Raw genomic sequence first — 24,653 nt, 5'->3', positions numbered from 1 at the left:
GAATTTACAAAAAGGGCTACAGGTCCGGGACCCAAAATTAGTAGGTCTACAGAACCCGAAAAATAATGTGAAATCACAAAAGAACTTGCAGTGAAGGAATACACAAATATACGAGCTTCTAGAATTTTGAAGATAAGAGCCCAATTCTAAGAAAATTTATGGAAAATAAGTGATTTTGCAAAAACAAACATAAAACAATATGAAAAAACCATTAAAAAAATAATTGAAAAAACCAGGTTTTAGTATTTCTCTGTATCCATCTTTCAGAATCGTCCTTGTTTCTCTTATGAATGCCGGATTTATCTGAAATACCATCTGAGATATTATCTGGCGCCACAGTGCAAGACACAAAAACAAGTCATTATCTTCCAATACTGGAGCAATATTTTTTGTGTTAAATATAATAATTGCTATAGGTACTATATACTTATTATAATACCATTAATATCGATAATTCCTAGTATGTATCATCTGCAAAGAATAATATTTTCCGAATTAGGTACCTACCTACTCGTACCTATTTTAATAACAAATGTTGTTTCACTATTGCAAAAAAAAAGTTTTTAATTTTTTTCTTCAATTTTCTAGTAGGTTTTTTAAACGGAATACATAGTTTTCAACTGCACCACAGTGGATCAAATAAACAGATGTGGATGGTTCAATGTCATCTTGCCGAGATAATAATATTAAGTATGATTATCGGTTCGTGATTAGACTGTGGTTCTATATCATTTAGTGTTCTTAAAACTGTTGAATACCTACATAGGTAGTAGGTACATCAATATTATTGTATATTTGCATAGTAGAAGCTGTTACCTTATGGCAGTGAAATTTAATGCTGCTCTGGTCTTTTCATTTTCTGATGTTTTAAAATAACTCCACAATATTGAAACAAGTTATAATTTTTGGGGGTGTCTTCACAGCCTTTCTGGTGTTTATCATTTTGAAGTGTTTGTATTTTTCTTCACCAATAACTTTTTTTAAAAAATCACAGGGAATAATTTTGGTTCAAGTTTTTCTGTATGAAAATGGAGACCAAGCTATACATATCAACTCAGACGACGTAATAAAATAATGACTGACACCTTATTTTATCAACCAAAAGTTGAAACGGCCAACTACTATGCTATGGCCAATTCATAAATAAAAGTCACCATATCTATGTATTAATTAAATACAAAGAAATAGGTATGTACCTACATATTATACATAATATTCGGCGTAAAAACCTCAAAAATGATAATCATGCATGACTATTGCCACTCGATTACTAATGGTAGGTAGGTACCTACATATCATACATTTTTTTAACTTCAATGTGACCTGTATGGGCATTGGTTACAGTGACGTCCCGTGGGGGTAGGCAGATTGAGCGTCGCTTGGGGGCGGCGTTACTCAAAGGGCGGCAAATCGAGGAGAATCATTAGGTATATATAAAAAGCTACCTAAACTTAGTAATAACGGAAATATCTTTCCATTAAAAAAATCAGCTCACTGATTGGAAACAAAATATATCTATTAATTAGATAAGTAAGTACTAAGTATACAATTTTCAACAGGACTTTATTTTTTTGCCGGGTTCGCGATGTCTAGTTTACTTCCGTTGTCCTTGGTTATCACGTTCTTCACAGTCACTCGCGAGTTATGGAAGTTGTTAAGTGTATTTTTAAATGTACCTATCTGAAACCGTAGACTCGCAATATTGTCTATTGAAGCAGATATGGCATTTAAGTTAGATTTAGCAGTATAGGTACCTATTTCTTGTTAGTAATGTATCTATGCAATACAATTCTTAGATATTGGAGTCATGAAAGGATGATAAAAAGTACTGTATAAAAAAATGTGGCGGCAATTTGGCACTGCCTAGGGGCGGCATTTTGTCTAGGGACGCCACTGATTGGTTAATAATAATCGCTGGCAAGCTATATTATTTCGTCTAGGTATCTTATAGGTTCAAAATGCTTGGGTGACTACGTACAATGAAAAAATGGCGTTGCGAAAACCTTTATAACATTTTGTAGTCTTGGGACATCTCTCAACAGCAGCCTCAAAATGATTGATTCCTTGCTATAATTAGAAGAGAGGCGATCTTCCTGTTTTTTATCTTCACAGAATTATTAAACTCATTATTTCGTTCTTCTAGTCAGCTTTGAACGTAATATTAGATTGATTAAGGGCATTAAGGCGAGATATATGTACCTAGGTACTTAACTTGCCGACAACACCGAGTTGAGTCTTTATTTTAATTGAGGCTTTTCAGCGATTAGGAATGCAGTATATGTATGAATAGAATAGTTACCTAAATTATAATAATACTTATATTATAAGTACCCACATATAATTTGATTTTTTACGGCGTATTGAAAACCTGTGTTATTAAAAATCTATAAACCTTATAGAGATAGGTACCTATCTTTTTCTTATTGTGCCATCCCCTAGCGGAGGTCGGCCACCATCAAGGCGATCTTATCTTTGTCGTCTGCTACCCGGAACAGTTCGGTGGAGCTGCACTCGTACTAATCACGAATCTTAAGCCACGAAATGCGGCGCCGTCCTTTGCTACGCTTCCCATTGATCTTTCTTTGACTGACAAGTTGGGGAATGCTGTATTTGTGTCCTCTCATAATGTGGTCGAGGTATTGTAGTTTCCTGGTTTTGATACTACGTAGAATTTCTCGGTCCTTCCCCATTCGATTGAGAACTTCAACATTTGTCACCCGGTCAGTCCAAGGAATTTTGAGGATGCGTCTATACAGCCACATCTCGAAAGCTTTAAGTCTCCGTGACATCTCTTAGTTTAGCGTCCATACTTCCATGCCATAGAAAAGAATTGAGAGCACATAACAACGTACCATATGCAGTCTCAGACCTAGGTTAAGATCTCGATTGCTAAGGAGGCGTCTCATTTTGAGAAAGGCGCTCCTTGCGATCTCAATTGTAGTTTTTATTTCCTGAGACTCGTCCCATTTCTCATTGACCCATAATATCGTTGTTAGGCAAAAAATACAGCAAATCATTAATAATCTTTCATTATTATTATCCTACAGCTTTGCCCGTTTTTGCGAGCGATTGTGTGCCTTATTCGTCACGTCCGATGGGTTCAAACGCCAAACACACTAATTGAACGTTCGAAATTCAAATAGGTCATATAGAGTATGAAAGGAAGGGTTTTCCGAATTTAAGTTATCTTGCGATATAATATTGATGTTTCTCTAAAGCTTTCCGGCACATACGTCACATTATTGACAATATGGGAATTTATTTTTTCACAATGTTTGCAACACTCGAACCGACTAAACAAAAATGGCCGCTTTAAATTTAAAATGCGTTTTAACCGATATATACAATCAATTTTCACAAACTAATCATAATAAGATTGATCGATAAACATATTAGAACTGATTTATTTAAATTTTTATAAATTAAGTTCTCTGTTTATGTTAAGTTTCTACACCTCTGACGGAAATCAAGTCTTTTGACACTATAAATTTATTACGCTATGTATACTAACATACGGTATTTCAATTGACTCACCACATATTTACTTATGAGATGCATTCGAGTGACTGTAAGTTGAAGTGAGCACAATTTTATATAACTTAACACAGTCACAAAAAAATCACTTTTAAAAACAAGGTAACATACGTCATTATTTGTTGTTTATGTAAAAAACGACAGGTGATATTATTTACGTCTCCTAATGATTTAAAAATGCACAGCACTATATAATAACTCACATTTATAACAAGCACCCATAGATAACTATAAATATTCAAATAAACAATAACATTTATACGAATTCCGATTAAAACTGATCATTTCAAAAATGTGTTTTATTAGATATGATTTAAAACTAATCAGAATAACAATAACTAATAATATTAATTTACTGTAAGCAATAATGATATTAATGGGTAAAATGGCGCTCTTGGGTAGAGTTACAATGCTTTTTATGTCAATTTAGAAGTGTATAACATCAAAAAACGTCATGCGTAAATCATTTCAAGTTTATTATTGAAAGAATCATCAGTTAATTTACAATTATGGAGAAACACAAATATCAGTAGATTTCTTGAATTTCATTTATTATATTATCTATAATTATCATTATGAATACATTACATACATTACTATAATTATAATTATCATTATTAATAATATATTATCTATATACTATTAATTATATTTATCTACATATTCATATCATCATCATCATCAACTAGGATCAATCCACTGCTGGATGAAGGGTTCCACAACCTGATTCTACTACTAGCAGTTAAACGAATTTGTGATACTATACCTATTTATATCATCCTTATCAACATCGACCTGAACCAATCCACTGCTGGATCAAGGCCTCCCTAGCCTGATTCTATACTTTTCTGCATTTTAATTGCTGTATTTATCAAAATCGGTGATATTATATTTATCTACATATTTATATTGTCATTATCATCATCGACCTGAACCAATCCACTGCTGGATAAAGCCCTCCCTAGCCTGATTCTACTCCTTTCTGTCTTTTGAATTGCTGTATTTATCAAAATCGGTGAAATTATATTTATCTACATATTCATATCGTTATAATCATCATCATCATCAACTAGGATCAATCCACTGCTGGATGAAGGATTCCGCAACCTCATTCTACTACTATCAGCGAAATGTCAAACTGTCTGACGTGAATAAAAAATCCATCCCGAAGAGAAAACTATGGCGCCATCTATGCATACTTCACAATTATATTAAAATCAAACACCGCCAAGCCGTCTGCAAGACCTAGCGAGACAGACTGGCGAGAGCCAGCTGGCTCAGCTAGTTAATAATTATTATGCTGTGTTATAATATGAATCATTATTTTTTACTGTTTATGTGTTAGCAGATCTAAAAAACTATAACGAAGTGATCGTATACTATTTTAAGCCTTTAACTTCCAAGTCGTATTTTTGATATAAATTTTATAAGCCCCACATGCCTATACGCTAAAATGATTCATTATTTTTCTATGTTACTTAGAGACGCTTCATACATCGATTGGCGTAGGCCGTAGCGTATCGTTATACCGTACAATAGACAAAGGGTTAAGTTGACGATTATTCGTTATAGGAAAATATAATATATTATGAATTTTGCAGCAATGTGAAAATAGATTACGGCAAAGCAATAATTCCTTACGGGGCATCCCAAGTTTTCTAATGCAGCTCGAAGACGGTGAATTCCCATAACACGGGTAAGTACAGCGCAATTATTTTTTACTCTAGTATACTTAAAATGTAATGACGTCATTCTTTAGTTCCTCGTACCTACTGCAGGTGCCTGGTCATGCGACTTCGAAACATTTTTATTTGTGATAATAGTGTAAAGATAAACTTTTAACATCACTTATTTTATAATAATGTAGTGTTTTGAATGTTTAGTTTCGTTATAATTATTACATTGAACTAGCTAAAGTTTTGTGATGTGATTTTACTTCATTTTATGACATGTGATTAACGTAACCAATGTCTGCCTAATCTAAATTGTTTTTAGGTGATCGAAGTTGGATCCTGAACAATTATTACCTACCGCATGAGATGAAAAAAAATACTCTATAAGATTTTACGCATGGAATGTAATGAAGTTAGAATGTCACCATCAATTTCCTAGGGTAAACAGTCTATTGTAGAAAAAAAAAACTATCAATTATAATCTGGATGGCGAACCCTTTTGAGTAGGTATATTAATATTTTACTAAATAACTAAATGAATACTTTTTTAATCAATTTTTATGGGTAATGATTACTCTCTGGTGTTTGCTTTTCTCCATCGCCAACCACCACGTCTCGATACACATAGTCGAGCGTATACCATGGTGTACCAAACATTGGGCGTTTTTCATAGCTGTGCTAAGAGTGACACCTGTAGAATCTTCCCGATATCTCGATTGGCGTGCAAGAATGCATGATTTCTAGTCCAATTTAATCTATTATGGTCATGTCTCAATGAAAAAAGACCTTGCTCGTCATATGACGTTTCAAACTTTTTGAAAGAAATAGTGCCCCATAGAAACCAAGTTACAATAACCGAGCGGGTATTAAAACTTACTCGTTTGTATACATTGATATAAGTACCATGATAATACACCGTTTCATACAAAATCATACAAAATCACAATATTAAAGTGGGCAAGTTTTGCAGAATAGGTCAAAGACATCTTTCAAAAATCTCGAATAATCCTTTTTTTGCAATGTGGTAAAGTTAATATTTAAGGCGAATTCTTTGCCTCAATTTACGATCAAATGTGACTTCAACGCCATCTAAAGGCATCTACAGGCATCTACCATGAATTTCTAAAAATGTGTTACTAAAAACTTTCGTCGATCGCAACCAGATGGCAATAAAATATAAAATAAAATATTGTGTGTCGCCACATATTAAAAATCATAAGCTTGATAAAAATGCATTTAAATTTATTATATATTTACTTACCTATGTAAAAATATTTACAATTAATATTTGCCCCATAAAATATTTACAATTCTAACATGTCTATTTGATTTGATTTAAAGTGTTTATGATTTTTACATTTTGTTTACCGAAGTTTTTTTTTACAGTGGCAATACAAGGGTATCCTGTCCAGTCAATGAACCAGATTTTTTTACGTTGTCAATACGAATTAATATTAATATTTTTCTACAGTAAAATTCATTTATAGTAGTAAATGAACATTTACGTAGGTACAAATGTTTATAAGATTGAGTTTAATCTTGTACAATTGACAATTACATCGAATTTCTACTAGAGGTGGAATAAAAGAATGATATGAAATGAATAGCAAAACAAATGCCATTCGAATTATTATTAAACAAAATAAGGAATATACAGTTGTACTTGGTTATTACTAGGAAGGTTGGACCGGCTGAATGTGCTCGTTATAAGCGGTACTCGTTATATCAGAGAATAGGTATTTTTATTGTCGGCGAAAACAACAATTAGACACTTAACTAGTGTCATAAACGTAATCTGTCCCCGGCGGCATCCTGTCCGATCGGATTTTATTGCTTAGGGTCGAAATGTCTTTAAACGATCAACACATTACCAGTATTTTAGCTCGGTATATCCGATAAGTATCTCGTTATAACAGTGAATAAAAATGTACGGAGAAAATCATATACCAAATGTCAACGACTGTTTCCTCATTACATCCGAGATCTCGCTATGTCCGAGATTGTAATAACCGAGTTCGACTGTAGTTATAATTATGACAATGTCGATATTATATAGACATCCCAATTCATTTCGTTTCAACCATGTCCGATCCTAATGGGTTCATATGGGCCTCCACAGAGTGGACGGTTTGTATTAACTAACTAACTATATCTGAGATAAGAATAAAGTAAGACACGCAACGAATTGAATAAAAAAGAAGTTGGAGGTAAGAAAAAACGTAAATAAACATGCGAACAAATCTTGATAAGCAAACCCAAGGACAAAATAAGTGACAAATTAAAAAAAAAATTGTAAAACGTAAGAAAAAAATTTAGAATTTGAAGTAAGTGCACCACTGATTACATAATATTCTAAGAAAAAGACAGAACGTTATTTCTTTGAAAAAATCTAATGTCGATTTTAAAGAACAGTGCAAGATAAAATAAAAGATAGTTTTATTTATTTTACCTATAAATGTGTAAGTGAAATGGATTTGGAGATATAAAAAGAAACCTTATTGGCCCAGTGGTTTCTAGGTGTGGACTTTTGTAATTCCCTGAAGATCTCGAATAAATAATTAAAAATTATCAACACCTATACCATATTCCTAGGTATCTACTATGATTGAAAAGTAGATCTTAATTTTTTGTATTTATGATTGCTTCATAAAAAAACAATATTTACGACTTTATGATGTAGCAGATAAATGAGCAACTAAATAGTGATCCAAATATTATGAAAAGTTCAACTATCAAAGCATCACGGCATAAAATTAGTAATACCACGGTTATACACAATTTATTTTACCTACCTATTGTTATAATTTTCTTAGTTCATTTAATCGTTTTTAATTTAATTTATTTTCAAATTCACCTCTTATGTGTTCATTCACTGAATTGTTTACCCTATATTTTATGGAGACTAATAATAACTTCTATTTTCTACATACTAAATTATCAACCTCCACTTTTTGACAGGACGGCATACAGTTATATAGGCACGTAGATAATAATTTTAAGGCCGTAGACAGGAATGAACGTTTGATGGCCCAAATATAGTACAATAGTATGTATGTAATTAAAGTTAGGGTACAAGTCGGTTATCCTGGATACAGCGGCAAAGACATTTTGAAAATAGCCTATATACTGGATTATTTGTTAGGATTACCTAATCTAACTTAAACTAACCCAAACTAACAAATAATCCAGTATATAGGTTATTTTCAAAATGTGTTTGCCGCTGTATCCTGGATAAACATATAGAACAAAAGTTAGTGAAGTGGAAGTTTGTCGTGGCTGTTTTGATCGGGTTAATTTGTCTTTGAATAATATTGTGACTAGAAATTTTAACAATTCTTATTATTTTTAACATTGTATATTGTTCATAATTTTCGCGACTACCACGTGAATAGACGATTTTTTTTTTACTTATAACATTTTAAACACTTAACATAAATATGGATAAATTGTACAGTTACTAGACAAAGATTAAATTTGATGTGTGTCAGAAGTATCTTAGGCATTTTCGCTCGTATGCTTTCTTTATATTATTATGAAACTATATTTATTTTAAAATCGCTTTATAAAAGGTAGGTACGTCAAAACAGTAATAAATATCTGAAATAATTACACAACACTATTTCAGAAAGTGAAGGTTGATATATGTAGTCCATTGACATATGCTCCAATATCGCAAACAAAAATTATTGACAGCAGAATTAACACAGTTTTTGTCTTCGTACCTGGCGAACCTTTATTTTCAATGTATGTGTGTGTGTATGTATTTTTTAATCTATGCAAGTACTGTTTCAAAAATAGTTCGATTTATTTCCGCGTTAGCAGCATATGTCGATAAAGTCTTGTCAAATATTCATTCTATTTACAATCGATTCGTTAATATACAAAAATACAAGATTAAATTTAAATAACTAGCCTAAAAATTATTAAATAATATTTTTAATAGAAACGCTAAGCGTTTTTTGCGATAAATTACGTCTGAACCTAGATGTTTCGATTTTAATTGCATGCTTTCTAACCTCTAAATCGATGTTTTTTAAATTTGAAAAAAAAAGATATAAGGATATAATAAATTCCAATTAACGTTTAGCGTTTCCCTAGGTAATAGATTTACGTACATTTTTATCGTAATTTTGATAATAAATCTTATGTCATTCATTCTTACCACCCGATAGAAATGTACCGAATTTGACACGTATTTTTGGTAAGTATATAGAACTCCACGATACATCTTAATTTTTTATTTTATTTTTCTCATTACTTTTGAATATATATTTACCGATTAATAAACTTTTCTAGCTATTTTTCGATAACAACTTTACCTAGAGACATCACCTTAACTACTTGCTACAATATAATATAATATAATATAATATAATATATATATTAGCGTTTTGGAAAGAAATGTTGTACAACAATAACCCTTATTGCGATGTAGGCAGGGTTAATTTTTCAACCACATTTATCCACATTTTTATGACCAGAGACAATGATATTTGAATGAATGGATGGGACCTGTCAGATCTTGATTTCTATTAGCATCGTTTGCGAGGGTCCTTTCAATTTTTCAAATTGCGTATTCTCATATAAATGTTTGTATTCTATACAGGTGCCGTACGTAAACAAAAAGAACTGATGACTTCATTAAAATCTTGGATTGCGGGCCGCACCGCGGCCAACATCGATTATTCTAACTCGGAGAAAGATCAGATGCGGTGCCTGGACATGCTCGCCACATACTGCGTGCAGGAAGCTAACCATGAAAAGAATATAAACATGAAACGGGATCTGTTCACCAAAGCCACACACCTATACACCACTGCCGACAAAATCATCATGTATGATCATGTAAGACGATACCTATTTTATTCAACCTAGTCAAATTTTGTTCAAATTTCTTTATATATAATAATATGAAGTGAACTTTACAATTTACAAGTTTAATCCATTCACAACATGACTAGGAAAAACAAAATGAAAACAACTGATTTTTCATTATACAACAGCCGAATTTACTTTACCGGCTAAAATGCTGTACATCTGTATTTTTTTTTTTTTGCAGAATCATCCTTTGGGCCGAGCATACTTGTGCTTGTTGGAGGGTGATAAAGTGGTGGACGGTGGATGCGCAATTCAATTTTGTGGTGAATCAATCTTCCAACAACATCCCCTCGCTGTTCTGGAAAGTGTGCATTGCTTTCAATAAAAAAGGACTACCGCAGCGCTCTCGGCTTCTACAGGGAAACTCTGAGAACCAACCCCAACCGCCTGGCTGTTCTCCGTCTCCGTTTCGGCATGGGCCATTGCTTTATGAAGCTAAATAATCAGGATAAAGCAAGGTTTGGGATACTTACATTGTTTTAAATATTTTTCACAGCAAACGTCAATCTGTGAAATGAAAATATACTCATCTCTCATTTAAAATAGTTCAATATAATAGTTTAAATATTCAGTTAAAATGAATATCTAGAATTTTTCAAAATTGAGTTTGCATATTTCATCAAAGATCCATTAATTCTCATGTTTTTTTAAGTTTTGTTGATTTACGGATGAATGCCATGTGCCAAGTGCAATTTCGCATTATCTATCTTATATTCAAATTCTAAATAGTCATGACTCATGACTCTGGATCCAATTGGTAATGCAAGTGGCTAAGCATCCATTTCTCATAAAAAAAATTATTTTATATTTAAAATATTTTTTCCAATGAAAAACCATTATAGTGTAACAATAATTTAACCCTGATCATCCACAGATACGATTTCTAGTGCGCATGAATTACACAACTGATAAACATTCTACGAATAATGTTTGCTTTATAATAATTATTGACCTAAGAATAAGGTAGTATTATTTTGAAATACGCCATTTCTATTGGCATTTCCCAGTGGCTAAGCCACAACATACGACCGTAGCCATAACCATAATCTAACCTAACCGAAAAAAAATATTTTTTTAAATCGGTACATGTTCAAACACGGGCATTACCATGATCTTACTCCCTACTTCATTTATCATTTGTCAATTTATGGCTACGGCCGTATGTTGTAGCTTAACCACTGGGAAATGCCAATAAATATGGCGTATTTAAAAAAATAGTACCTTATTCTCAGTGCTCGAAATGGAAAATTTCACGAACAGGAACGCTCTATAATTTTCCGAAAAAACGGTATGCTTAATTTTTTTCTTTACATACGTACGTACGTTGGATGTATAAATGCAACAATAAACTTTGAACTTCTTACGTGGATGTATATTAAGCAAATGGGAGGATTGTCAGCGCCGCAGGCGAAAGAACCTCGTCTCAACAAAGTATACCGTCAAGAATTGTATTATTCTTTACTCTTACTTTATCTACCACCCATAATCAGCAGGCATGTTACTTCTACCACCACTCGTCACTGCTTATAACTTATATTACTGTCTCATTTGGGATAGTTCAGTTTGTTAATTAATTAAACTTAAAAAACAACATATCCACATACCTACCATAAAGATTCAAATTAAAAATTAATTTACATATAACAAATTTTACAGATTATAGATTCAAGACGAGCACAGAATATTTTTAAAAAAATCGAAGAAATAGTATTAAAATAGTGTTTAAAAATAAAGAAATAGATGCAGCAACTATTAGAAAAAATAGTAAGTACCTATACAGAGACGAGTAAATACAAAATTTATACAGTACATATCTGTACACCGATAGAGCTAACTACGCCATTTAATTATTTAAGAAGTTATAAAACAAAGAATTTATAAATCGTTCACATAAACTCGTTCTCACGCAGGAGGAATATACCAATATCCGAAGCGATTTGGTTGAACACAGTGTGTAAGCGTTCTTAAGATAAATCAATCGGATAAAGCCATGGATGGCATCCACACAGCTTCAAACAAAGGATCCTCAAAGATTTCTTTTGAACCTTCTCCACCATAAGGGCCATTAGGCCATACCTACTTCTAAGAAAAGCTTCAAGCCATCATCACCAAACTACGTAATTATAGCATTTTAAATTACCAATGGTGTATCATTAATTATCGGCTTTTAAGCTTTGAGAATCGATGTCTCCGCCGAATCTTAGGGGTACATTGGTACGACCGCGTTACAAATACCCTAGTTCGTGAGCACAGCAGCCTTCGGTGATTGAAGTTATCACGAAGAGACGATTTAAGTGGCTGGGACACGTATTCCGGATGCCGCCAAAGAGTGCGGCACTTCGTACCCTTGTGGCACAGCCTCAAGGGTTCCATCGCCGTGGCCGCCTCTCCCTCACCCTGCAGCGGTGCTACAAAAGCGACCTATTTGCTGCAGGTCTGACATGGCGGGAGGCGCATGGCGATGGACCGAGGGAAGTGGCGCCAATGCTTGCTCTATGCCCCAATATTAGGACATGACAGGGTAGAAGAAGAAGTATCATTAATTATATAAGATAAAACATGACGGAAGGTGCAACTCGAGTTGCTAAACACGATTCCTATAGAATAATATAAAATTGTCATTAATCAGTAGGTATATTGCGAGGAGGTGTGAGTGAGGATGAGGTAGGTAGATGGACTTCAATGGATCGAAGGTAGATGCGTGTTTGAGTAAATCTCAGTTTATTCTCCTCAACAATACTTGAACAATTCTTACAGACAATATATTTAGAATTACAGTTAAATTGATAAAGTTAAATTATAAAGGCGTGTTGCTATGAGAAAAGTTGAACCGAGAGCGACGAGCAGAGATTCGACTATGTGTTTCAAAGATTTGACGACGTATATTATCAGATTCGCCCCGCTTTGAGCTTTTATAGAAATTATAACAAAGAAAGGTTATCTGAGGTCAGGACGTTGACCGGTGACCACATGTCACTTGTTTACTGTGAGTTTACTAAGTACGAGCAAATCTGATAAGTTGGCACATTTCCTGATTACCTTATAAGGCCACGGAAATGCTGCTAACGCATACTTGTTACAATGTTGCTCAATAATTATTGTGAATAATTATAATTTATCAAGAAAGCAAATGTGTTTATGATGAAATTTGATGTCTTGCAAATTGCTGCGAAAGTTGACTGACCTGCCAGTGTGTGCAGTCAGTCAGATTATGAATCATGCCAACACGCTTTTCTTATCAACTAGTTTACATAGTAACAAATATTATTAGATACTTAAATATATTATGATAATTTATATGTAATGGTGAGTTTCCATGCTAGTCCCGACAGACCCCCTCCCTAGCGATCTGGTGTGGCAGGTCATGATGCAGGAAGATAGACGGTGTGTAGCATGGTGACTCTTGCGTTAAAGTTGTCTTGGTGGTGCTCGGGATCCTGGGACGTCTGTCCTGATGTCCTTGAGGATCCTTTTTGTGAGGTGTTTCTTGCAAAGCTTCCACAACAGGAAACTGGTTGCTGCTGCAATGATGATGATGACGATTGCAAAAGTTGTCCAAGAAAGCTGGTTGGCTGCTGATGTGTCATTTATGATGGTGCCACCCGCGGCGGCTTGTGACAGCACGATTTCCTCTTTTGTCTGCTGGGAACCCATGTTATCGGATGTTGGCGTTAGTAACTTGATTTGTTACTGCTTTCGTATTTCACACTGGTTATTCCAGCTGTGTGGTCCAATATATATTGTTATTTTCTTGCTTGCGAAGCGTTTTGTCGTTGTGCAAAAACATACTGACCTGTATTTCGGTCACTCGTATGGTTTTTTTTTTGCTTGCACTGGTTTTGTAATAACAATGAAACTCGTGTCGTTGTTTTGCAATTTGACGCTTGAACATTCCGGCGGCGCGTGCCGTGTGCGATATTTATGGTTTATTGTTCCTTCGCATTTTGTTGACCTAGTCTCTCCGGGAAACGGACACGACGGCCTGTTCGGGTTACATATTGTGTTTGTCCGAGGTCGGTTCCCTTTGTCGGCGTTGTTTGCGTATGCAAGTTATTTTCGTTAAATAAATATGCCGGTTTTAAACGATCGATTGAAACCGTGATATTTTTTCCATGTTTGCAAATGACATAAGTACGTGTGTTGCGTGTTATGACTTCATATGGTCCATTGAACGGGGATTGAAGTGGAGTCTTAACTGTGTCATCACGTACAAACACGTGTGTTGATTTGCTGAGGTCCTTGAAAATATCGAATTGCTTGGGTTTCTTGTTTTTGATGTCGTCGTTCGTCTGGCTCGCTTAGATTTCCCTTGTTACATGTGTGGTGTGTGCACTTTTGTTACAAGTTGTGGAGGTGATTGACCTAACATAGGTAGTATGAAAATAGCATTAAGTTATTATGCAGAAGCTGGGGTTGTGACTTGAATTTTTTGATAGAGTGTCCAATTTAGTTTAGGCTTGTGGGTTCAACCAAGGTATTTTCGGGCCATTTGAAAACATTGAGTACGAGGGAATTTGTCATTCAGCTGCTCGTAAGATGTAGTCTTCTGGAATTTCCTACTTGCAGTTTGTGCAGAAGTGTGGAAAGGGGTAACTTAGCTTGTGAGTGGATCCACAGGGCTAAGAGAGATATAAGCTGTCGTGGGCGTTCGCGCCTGCTCGGATGAGCTTAGAGGCTGCTCTGTTAGTACATATCATTTGTATGTGCGTTAACAGGGTGCAGTGGAGTAGTTTGAAAGTGCGTTATCGAAACTACGAAGGGTTGAAAAATGGTTGGTTGAGTTTTGAGCAGTCTAAAGTTGGAATATCAAAAGTCGCCTAGAACAGTTACTCATCGTCAGGAAACTATCTAATTATTTTAGAATAGGTCCTTCGAGTAAAATGCCTTAGGGATGAAGTCGAGGGTTGCTGCTTCTAAATGTAACTAGAGATGCTAATTTCGTGGGTTGACGCTACGTTAATGTGTGTGTGTGTGGGAAAACCTTGAGCTTGCCTGAACGGAGTGGAGTTAGCATGTAGTCTGGGTGCACTTGGCGGATGACGATGGCCAAAGCGGGTTGCTTGGTGTCCTCCCTCGTGACGTCTGTGATGCACTGGTCAGCTTCTGGCTGCACCGGAACTGCCTCCTGATTTGCTGCGAGGTCCATGGTGCTCCGGTGATTCGGCTGCGCTGGCGGTTGGATGAATGTGACTGATGACTGCAAGGATGCGAATCCTTGGTGGGTTGGTGTGATTCATCCTGTTCGGCTACACGTCGCAGTCCGGCGACCAGTCGTTCCATCCTGGCGAGTATCATTCTGTTGTAGCTGCTGGCTCCTGATGACGACCAGGTTGTGATGTTGGAGTCTGGTGAGCTGGATCTGATGGGGCTAGAGTCAGGACTCTCTGGGGCGCCAAATCTGGTGGGGCCGCTGTCGGAGGTGTCCTGTGATGATTCTGAGCCGTAATCTGAACTGTCTTCTGAAGTCTGTGAACAGCTGTTCTCAGGCCAAGGTGATGGAATCCTGTCGGTTACTGGTCTGGTCTGTGGTGTGGTCTGCTGGACTGGTGTTGTGGTGTTGTCTCCAGCAATGCTGTTATACCCAGCGAAATATTGTCCGGCGGGCATCGTGAAAAGCAAGTGATTTTAATTGAAACGAAATACGCGGGAAAACGGATGTTGAAATACTTCGCGGTAAAACGAGATCGACGATTCAGTTCAACTGTCCTCAAAGCAAACGCAGTGTAAATTTATAAAAAAAATAAATATGCAAGTAAAGTCTGTAAAGATTGATCAGCTGAATTGATTGATTTACTTTTGAGGGGTCACCACTATTGCGGGGAGGTGTGAGTGAGGATGAGGTAGGTAGATGGACTTCAATGGATCGAAGGTAGATGCGTGTTTGAGTAAATCTCAGTTTATTCTCCTCAACAATACTTGAACAATTCTTACAGACAATATATTTAGAATTACAGTTAAATTGATAAAGTTAAATTATAAAGGCGTGTTGCTATGAGAAAAGTTGAACCGAGAGCGACGAGCAGAGATTCGACTATGTGTTTCAAAGATTTGACGACGTATATTATCAGATTCGCCCCGCTTTGAGCTTTTATAGAAATTATAACAAAGAAAGGTTATCTGAGGTCAGGACGTTGACCGGTGACCACATGTCACTTGTTTACTGTGAGTTTACTAAGTACGAGCAAATCTGATAAGTTGGCACATTTCCTGATTACCTTATAAGGCCACGGAAATGCTGCTAACGCATACTTGTTACAATGTTGCTCAATAATTATTGTGAATAATTATAATTTATCAAGAAAGCAAATGTGTTTATGATGAAATTTGATGTCTTGCAAATTGCTGCGAAAGTTGACTGACCTGCCAGTGTGTGCAGTCAGTCAGATTATGAATCATGCCAACACGCTTTTCTTATCAACTAGTTTACATAGTAACAAATATTATTAGATACTTAAATATATTATGATAATTTATATGTAATGGTGAGTTTCCATGCTAGTCCCGACAGGTACCTACCTATATTCAACATTATAAGGACTAATATTGTAGTGTATGTATATACATATACCATAGGCCCCACATCGTGAAGCTGGCCCCCAGGCTAGGATCTTTGGCGGGGCCCCCTTCTTATCGCTAAGAATAAAGGCAGTATGTACGGGGTAACAATAATCTGTATATTTAGTGTTTTATTGTATATTTTAAAACATCCATACGAATTATGGAGATGTCGAGTATTGATAAACAATTAAGAATTGTTTCGTATAACCACATAACTATAAATAATAGTATTGTAAGAAAATTCTTTTTTTACCATTAAAGCAAATTTGTGATGTGTTTTTATCTCACTTATCTGGTCGATTCGCCTCGCCGGGCTCCTCCTGAGCACGGGCTCCCAGGCTAGAGCCCTCTCAGCCCCTCGTTGTGGAGACCATGACCTATATGTTACAATGATGATGCTTTGGTTACCATTATTGTAATATACGTACACTTACCACCTCAGATTAAAGAACTTACCACCGTATTTATTTAATCTATGACTACCATCTAAAATTATTTTTGTCCGCACTGAACACGTACCTACCTAATTTGTGAGTGTATTTTAAACTAAACGATTCAATTTGTGATGTTTGTCCTTACCTAGTCTCATTATAGTCATTATTATTGCCACGGTGATAAATAATGATAAAACAGAACAATAATTTATTATTATGATAGTAATAAAATTTTATTGGACGATATTCCTTTTTATTTAAAACAAATTTACAAACAAAAATTAACTAAAAGTTCTCTACATAGTAGGTATCTATTATTTCTCTTATTTTTAAAGTAGCAAGTTACAACGTATGTAATTATAACACAATAGAAACGTCCCTTAAAAATAAACTAATTACGGTAGGCTATTCAATAGTTTCATACCAAAAACATTTTTGTAGGAAAATGGCATAATGGTGCATTCATTTATTATTCATTGTAAAAATAAGGGTTTACGACACGTCATAAATATTTTTTAACACGTCGAGTCAATTGTCGAAATGACATTGAATCAGAAAATCCTGTTTCAACTGTATTGTCGATCTTAAACGCTTATCGGAGTGAATTCTTAATGTTTTAGCAGATTTACACGAAGTACCTACTACTTAATTAAACCTTCATAAAATTTATAAATATCCACTCATATTTATCATTTTCAAAACGAAAAAATTCTGCTTGTGGCCACTGGTCAACAGCATTATATGTTAAATCAATTTGGATACCAACGACAAAAAAATATACTTATATGTAATATATAGAAAGGTATCGCCTGCTGAGATGTTTAACCAAATTTTAAGAGAACAAATTTAAATAATACAAAATGTTTTAAAAAACAAGCGATTATCACTAATAAGTAGATTTTAGCGGAATTGTACGATTTAAATTACCAAACTTTATCATATTAATTTTACCACCGAAAATTTTGCCCGCAAAAATAGACGTGGGTATAAAATTAACACGGCGATTAGATGGCGATGAAAATAAATAAGTTTTATCACTCACAATAAAATATAAGTAATAAATTAGTAGGTAAGTAAATTCGCAATGCATACCAGTCAAAGGTAAAAGCGAGACTGTACTGAGATGTTTCATACTTTAGAAATTATTATACAAATATGTAGGTACCTACTTTATTTTTTATTGAATTTAAGTTATTTAAGTACAAAAGGTTTTCAAACAATGTCAGCAAAGACACAATTCTTTTGTAGCTTGCAGCTGTAGTTACTTTTTTTTATGTAAGTATGCAATTATTTGCAGTGTTTAGACAATGCATTTAGACACGGATGTATCGACACAAAAAAGAAAATTGAATGAAATTTTGGGATGTCATAAATTTTATTTTTAACCCTTGCACGCCCGGCATGACATAACTTCGTTAATTTTTAATTTTGAGAAAAACTTTAAAAGATACATTCACACATAAATATCTCAATCTAACGAACCGCAACGCAATTTTAAATGAATCCACGAGCCGGAACGGTATATTTTGGAATTCCACGAACCACAACGGCGCTCCGGTGCGTTCCTGTCCATTTCGAGCGCTGCTTATTCTTAGGTCAATAATTATTATAAAGCAAACATTATTCGTAGAATGTTTATCACATTTGAATGGTCAAAGACATAGCTTATAATTAGTGTCTTTAGAATTATCTTCAAATGTGTTAATCGTGCCAATTTTTTAATAATAAAATGCCTAATTTTTGTTAAATTTGGGATCACAAAGATTATTAAATATAATTTTTTATCGTAAATATGTCACTATATAATGTTAACATTAATTTTACTAATGGTTTTGTAAATGCGTTTAAAAATTAATGAATCTAAAAAATATTAATACCACTGCACATGGATGTACCGAAATATGACTATATTCTAAAACATTAGAGCGAAAAGTTAAAAAAAAACTATTTTATGTAATAAAAATACTTTATGCAGTCATCAAATGTTTAAAATAAATATAAAGGATAATAAGGCTTCAAAACTATATAAATAGATTATCTAAAACGTTTAAGGAATGTCCAGGATTATGCTCTGAATATACCTAATAGGTTGAGCAAATGGCTGACATCTCTCTATCTCGTAAAAAACAAAATCTGTCAATACAAACCTCTACTCTGTGGAGGCCCATATGATCCTATTAGGATCGGACATGGTCGAAAGAAAAAAGAAAAAGAATACCATAAAAGCTCCATTTTTACCTACGCTGAGCATGTGGGCCGTTAAGTCTCTGTAAAGAAAACATGAAGAAATTATATGAACCTATAATTATGTCTGATTAATAAAATTACATACTTAATGTAAATATTATGATATAAATTTTATATATCACATGAGTATGAAATGAAATTTATGAGGAAAAGAATAAAATCCTTTCTACATAAATTTTAAAAAGATCTCATTGCTCCATCTATCTAGTAATCATAATAGTAATTCAAGAACCTTGTCTATCCGCTTAATTCTGCAGGGTGAAAATTTTTCTCAGTTCAGTTCGTTCAGTTGTCTTGTAATTTGTTTTCAGGATTACAATCCAAGCCCAATAACAACACAGAGAATCAGGGGTTGTGTGCGGAGAACTGTTACTAACTTGCACGAGAAACCGCGACCAGGCTACGCAGTTTGCACTTTCTGCATTTGTCCTGCCGCACTTTGGCCTCGAGCAGATGTATATCATTTTATCGGGGGGATTCAGAGAATGTATGTATATTTTATATCATATTTGTATAGGCGTACAGTTAAAAATATATTTTTTACTGGCCGTACAATCCGATGTGGATCTCGGCTGCCTCACGAAGAGGTCTCATAACAGATATTTTTTACAAGTAATATATGATCGTTTGCTCAACCTATTGGGTCCACAGCTTAACAGTTGATATTCCTAAATAATACACGTGATTTAAGAATGTAACAGTCTTCATTGAAAATATTTAACTTGGAACAGCCTCAGTAAAATACCCATTCGAAAAATCTTGGATCTTCTCAAGCTGACTCAGCTGGCATGCGATAAATCTAGGGTTGATTCCCATGTCATGTTCTAACATTTTTATCAATTAGGTTTGTTTCTGAACCTGTTTCGAGTTATGTATGGAAGATTGATGAATGTTTCATTGTTAAATCTTGTGTAACATCTTGAAGAATCTATAATTTAATTTAAACTATTAAAAAGTACTAGTATGTCAGTACGAAAATTCGAAGAGATCCTTATGCTATCTATGAATCAAAATTTGTATATAATAGAATATGACCTGGTATTCACCACTTAAGAAAATTGCTTTACAATAATTGTTTTGTTCACCCATACGCACTTGCGGCAGGCCGCTGCGGCTAGCCGGCATACAAAAAACGATATGCGGCAGGCCGCTTCGGCTAGCCGCAAGTGCGTATGGGCACTAAGCTTTTTATCAAGTCATCATCATCAGCCGGGGTCGATCTACAGTTGGATGAAGGCCTCCCTTAGCTTCCTCCATTTTTCTCGGTCCATAATTCTTTACTGCCACATACATCCTTCTTCTTGGTCGTTCACTCATGGCTGAGGATCGTGACCACTTTTTAATTTTGCCATCCAACTTTATTGCTGAGTTTTTACTTATTTTTTTATCAAGTATGAGGACTGAAATTTATGTTCTAGTCTATATTATTATAATGTTGTAATTATTATTGTCAATACTGTATGGTGGGCGAATTTAAATAATTCATGCAAAGCCAATGTATAAATAATATATTATGTTGTTTTATTGTATTCAACAATTATTCCTTCACTGGGCCTCCCAATGTTTCAAAAATGTCATAAAGGCTCAAACAAACAACTACGAGATAATAAAAATTCTTGGATCACTATACGCTAAATCTACCTTTCAATCTTAACGAGATGTAGCTCGTGCACATCTCAAGAAAGTCACCGATCAATTCCCAGATGACATCGAAGCTTGGATTTAATTAGAGCAGTCTGATTTGCAGTTATATCATCCCATTTTTTATTAATATACAAGACATCAACTTTCATTTTTAAAGATATAATAATTGAGCCGTTGCCCGGAATAATGTTGTATCCAACAAAATTGTCAATGTTGAGTTATTGATGGAATAATGTTGGGTATGTTTTTATGCATCGTTTAAGGTAGATACGAGGGTGGGTCAATAAGTCCTTAGAAAAGCCGAAAAGTGGCGCGACTAGTACTGTAAGCGGTTTGTTTTCATGCAGCGGCACTACCGATTCAGTATGCTGCAAAGTTTCAATCAGATTGGTCGGGTTGTTGTGTGTTTTTCGTACATGTAAAAAAAAAATTTGCTTGTGGAAAATGGAAAAATGGAAAATGGAGAAAATTGAGTTTAGAGCTGTTATTAAACATTTTAATATAAAAGGGTTAACAGCAAAGGAAATAAAAAATGAGTTGGATTTAGTTCACGGCATATCTGCTCCTTCACTTGCAACTATTTATAACTGGTTAAATGAATTTAAACGTGGTCGTACATCAACAAAGGATGAACCACGCTCAGGACGTCCTGTAGAGGTGACTACACCAGATATGATCAATAAAATCCACGATATGGTGTTAAGTGACCGAAGATTAAAGTTGAGTGAGATAATTGAGGTTACAGGGATCTCAAAAGGTAGCGTCATTTCTATTTTACATGACAAATTGGGCATGAAAAAAATTTCTGCAAGATGGGTGCCGCGTTTGCTCACAGTCGACAATAAACGCAGTAGGGTGGTGGCTTCTAAAGCCCTGTTGTCGCTCATGCAACGCAATCCGGATGAATTTTTTCGTCGCTTTGTGACTGTAAATGAAACATGGATACACCACTATACTCCCGAGACGAAAGAATAGTCAAAGCAGTGGATTGCGAAGACAAACCATGTCCAAAGAAGGCGAAAACCGTAAAATCAGCTGGTAAGGTTATGGCTACTGTATTTTGGGATGCACGTGAAATTATTTTCGTTGACTATTTGGAAAAAGGAAAAACAATAACAGGGAATTATTATGCATCTTTATTGGACCAGCTAAAAAACGAAATTGAAGAAAAATGGCCTCATTTAAACAGGAAAAAAATCCTCTTTCATCAGAACAATGCCCGTGTTCACACATGTTTACGATCAATGGCTAAAATTGAAGAATTGAAGTTCGAATTGGTCGACCACCCACCGTATTCGCCAGATTTAGCCCCCAGTGACTTTTTCCTTTTCCCAAACTTAAAAAAATGGCTAAGTGGACAACGTTTTTTTTCAAATGAAGAAGTCATCGATCGGACAAATGCTTATTTTGAGGACCTTCCGAAAACTTATTTTTCTGACGGTTTAAAAAAAATTGAGAAACGTCTAACCAAGTGTATTGAGCTCCAAGGAGATTATGTTGAGAAATAAAAAAAAAATACAAAAATAAAAACTGTTTTAATGCTTTTTTCTAAGGAATTATTGACCCACCCTCGTAGTATGGCAAAGAAAAAATATTTAGGCTTGTGGCAGCATTTTAAAGTTATTGGTTTGTGGAAGAACGTTGTATATGCTATTGTCAAAATGGCGCCGCCATCCGTCAATATCACGGAGCGTGGTATAATTCACTTGAATAAAGGAAGAAAACGGACATCTAATGTTTTAAACTGGACAAATATCAAAGCTAGGAAGCTGAAGGATGTAGGAAAAGAGTATTTATCCAGAAAAAATATTATTAAGCCTGCAATTTACCCGTCGAAACAGTTTTGTGGAATAATGTTGTATACCATTTGACTGTTCTGTTGATCTCATGAATAAAATTATTACGTTCGACATATTATTAATATGTCGAACGTTAATCGATTGTATTCAGTTGATTTATCCATATTGTTATTAGAAATGTTGTTTGATAATAATGCTGGCATTGTAGTGCTCTATATATTGTAACTTAATCTAATACCGTTTCAATTTTTTTAAATCGTTCCTAGTTCTATTTTGCAAGGTCGCGTTTGTGCCAAAAAAAAAATTAATCCGGGATGTGTTCTCGATTTTAATATCAAGACAAATATTCAATTAGCATTCAGGTTCCTGAATCACAATGGACAAAGTCATCATCTCGTCTCATGTATTGAGAGTCGAATGTCGGACCTATGTTCAGAAAGCAGACGAAGATTATTCTAAGCTCAAAGACCTCAATGACATGTGTGAATTCATGTAAGATGAGCATGCTGCCTTTTTCAAGGCACTATTGAGTGAAGCAGAATGAATAAAATACATTTTGCGGAATAATGTTGTATGTGAAATTTTCATATACAACATTTTTCCACTAATTTACTATATTTTTTTGTAATAAATCCAAATTTAATTGCATTTCTTCGCCACTTTACATTTAAAACTCTTAATAATTGTATGTTTATGGTATTTAAAATATAAAATGTAACAAAACATAACTGGTTTAGTTTTTTCCATTTTTCTCAAAACAAGAATATTGTTGGATACAACGTTATTCCGGGCAACGGCTCAATTATGTATAACCATCTTAGTCATTTTGTCATGTGTCTTTGTTTGCCCAAGTCTCACCCATCTAATGGTTAAACAATCAATGAAATGTAAAAACAATAAATTATTGACTACGTAGTATACGTTTATACAGCAAATACTTTAAGTAATATTCTGTATAAAATCTATATCACGTTCGCTTAATCTTATCAATGCTTTTTTGTTTGCAGTATGAGAATTGTTTGAACAAATTCCACGCTCACCATAATGTGGATGATTTGATTTACATGGCCCGAGCTGTGTCGTATGCGAATCGACTCCAGGAAGCCAATATAGCTTTGCTACGAGCCAGACGAGTTGGGCCTTGTAACGGCTCTCTACTCTACACCATGGTGCTCATCCTGGAAGAATGTCCGCCCACGTTTTGATTGGTCACAGAAGTTTATTACTTTCAATACTTACCTATGTAACTACCTACCCACAGAAAATTGATTAATTTTTGTATCATAAATTTCATGATTTTTCCTTTATAACATTGATGATTTATTGTAATATATTTAGACCAAGCAAAGAAATTACACGTTACACCTCCTTACATTTTTAAGTTTAAGTCGACCACCCAGTTAAGTACCTCTTGGATTGATGATTGATAATAGAAAGGTAGTTTAAAGTATTTTAATAAATAATTGATGTTTTATGATAAATGTTGAATTTCATTTTTTCACCCTTTCCTTTGCTCAGCTGTTAAGTTATAAAATATTATTATATTCGCAGAGAGCATAATATTCATAGACTATAGATACATCTAGACGCCACCCGTTGCATTGCTAAATGAAGCTGCGTGCCATGCGTTTGGTTTGTGGGCGAGCGAACGCATTCGTCTACAACAAATGTTCGAGACCATAGACCATTTCGGTAGTGCTCGCACTAGACGCTCAGAATTAAAATATAATTTTCTATTTTTTTTACGTTATATAGTATTTTACATAAAATACAACCATTAGGTAAAAATATCCATAATTTAAGTTATTTTAAAGAAACTAGCTCACTGATATTAAAATATATAATAATATACAAATAAATTATCACGAACATGTATCAACTTACCT

General features: G+C 34.5%; 1 protein-coding gene across 1 annotated transcript; it reads left to right on the top strand.

Moving 5' to 3' along the window:
- Window positions 1-599: 599 nt before the first annotated feature.
- Window positions 600-24,295, top strand: LOC147064656 (RNA polymerase-associated protein CTR9 homolog). Its single transcript, XM_085957393.1, has 7 exons — window positions 600-690; window positions 5,136-5,230; window positions 5,530-5,714; window positions 9,814-10,052; window positions 10,267-10,543; window positions 19,636-19,811; window positions 23,775-24,295. Exons 4-5 carry the CDS (start codon window positions 9,840-9,842, stop codon window positions 10,408-10,410), a joined length of 357 nt encoding a protein of 118 aa, XP_085813519.1. The 5' UTR covers window positions 600-690; window positions 5,136-5,230; window positions 5,530-5,714; window positions 9,814-9,839; the 3' UTR covers window positions 10,411-10,543; window positions 19,636-19,811; window positions 23,775-24,295.
- Window positions 24,296-24,653: the final 358 nt, after the last annotated feature.

The sequence above is a fragment of the Rhyacophila brunnea genome, unplaced genomic scaffold (genome assembly GCF_057557595.1).
Source record: "Rhyacophila brunnea isolate RB1 unplaced genomic scaffold, BYU_Rbru_1.0 scaffold_7, whole genome shotgun sequence".
NCBI classification, from domain to species: domain Eukaryota; kingdom Metazoa; phylum Arthropoda; class Insecta; order Trichoptera; family Rhyacophilidae; genus Rhyacophila; species Rhyacophila brunnea.
This window is presented reverse-complemented; position numbering and strand designations above follow the sequence as displayed.

Bases quoted from the DNA above. Each gene is read 5' to 3' on its own strand.
- LOC147064656 (XM_085957393.1), top strand. From the start codon at position 9,840: ATGACTTCATTAAAATCTTGGATTGCGGGCCGCACCGCGGCCAACATC. The intron at 10,053-10,266 runs GTAAGACGATAC...TTTTTTTTGCAG, and splicing joins AAATCATCATGTATGATCAT to AATCATCCTTTGGGCCGAGC.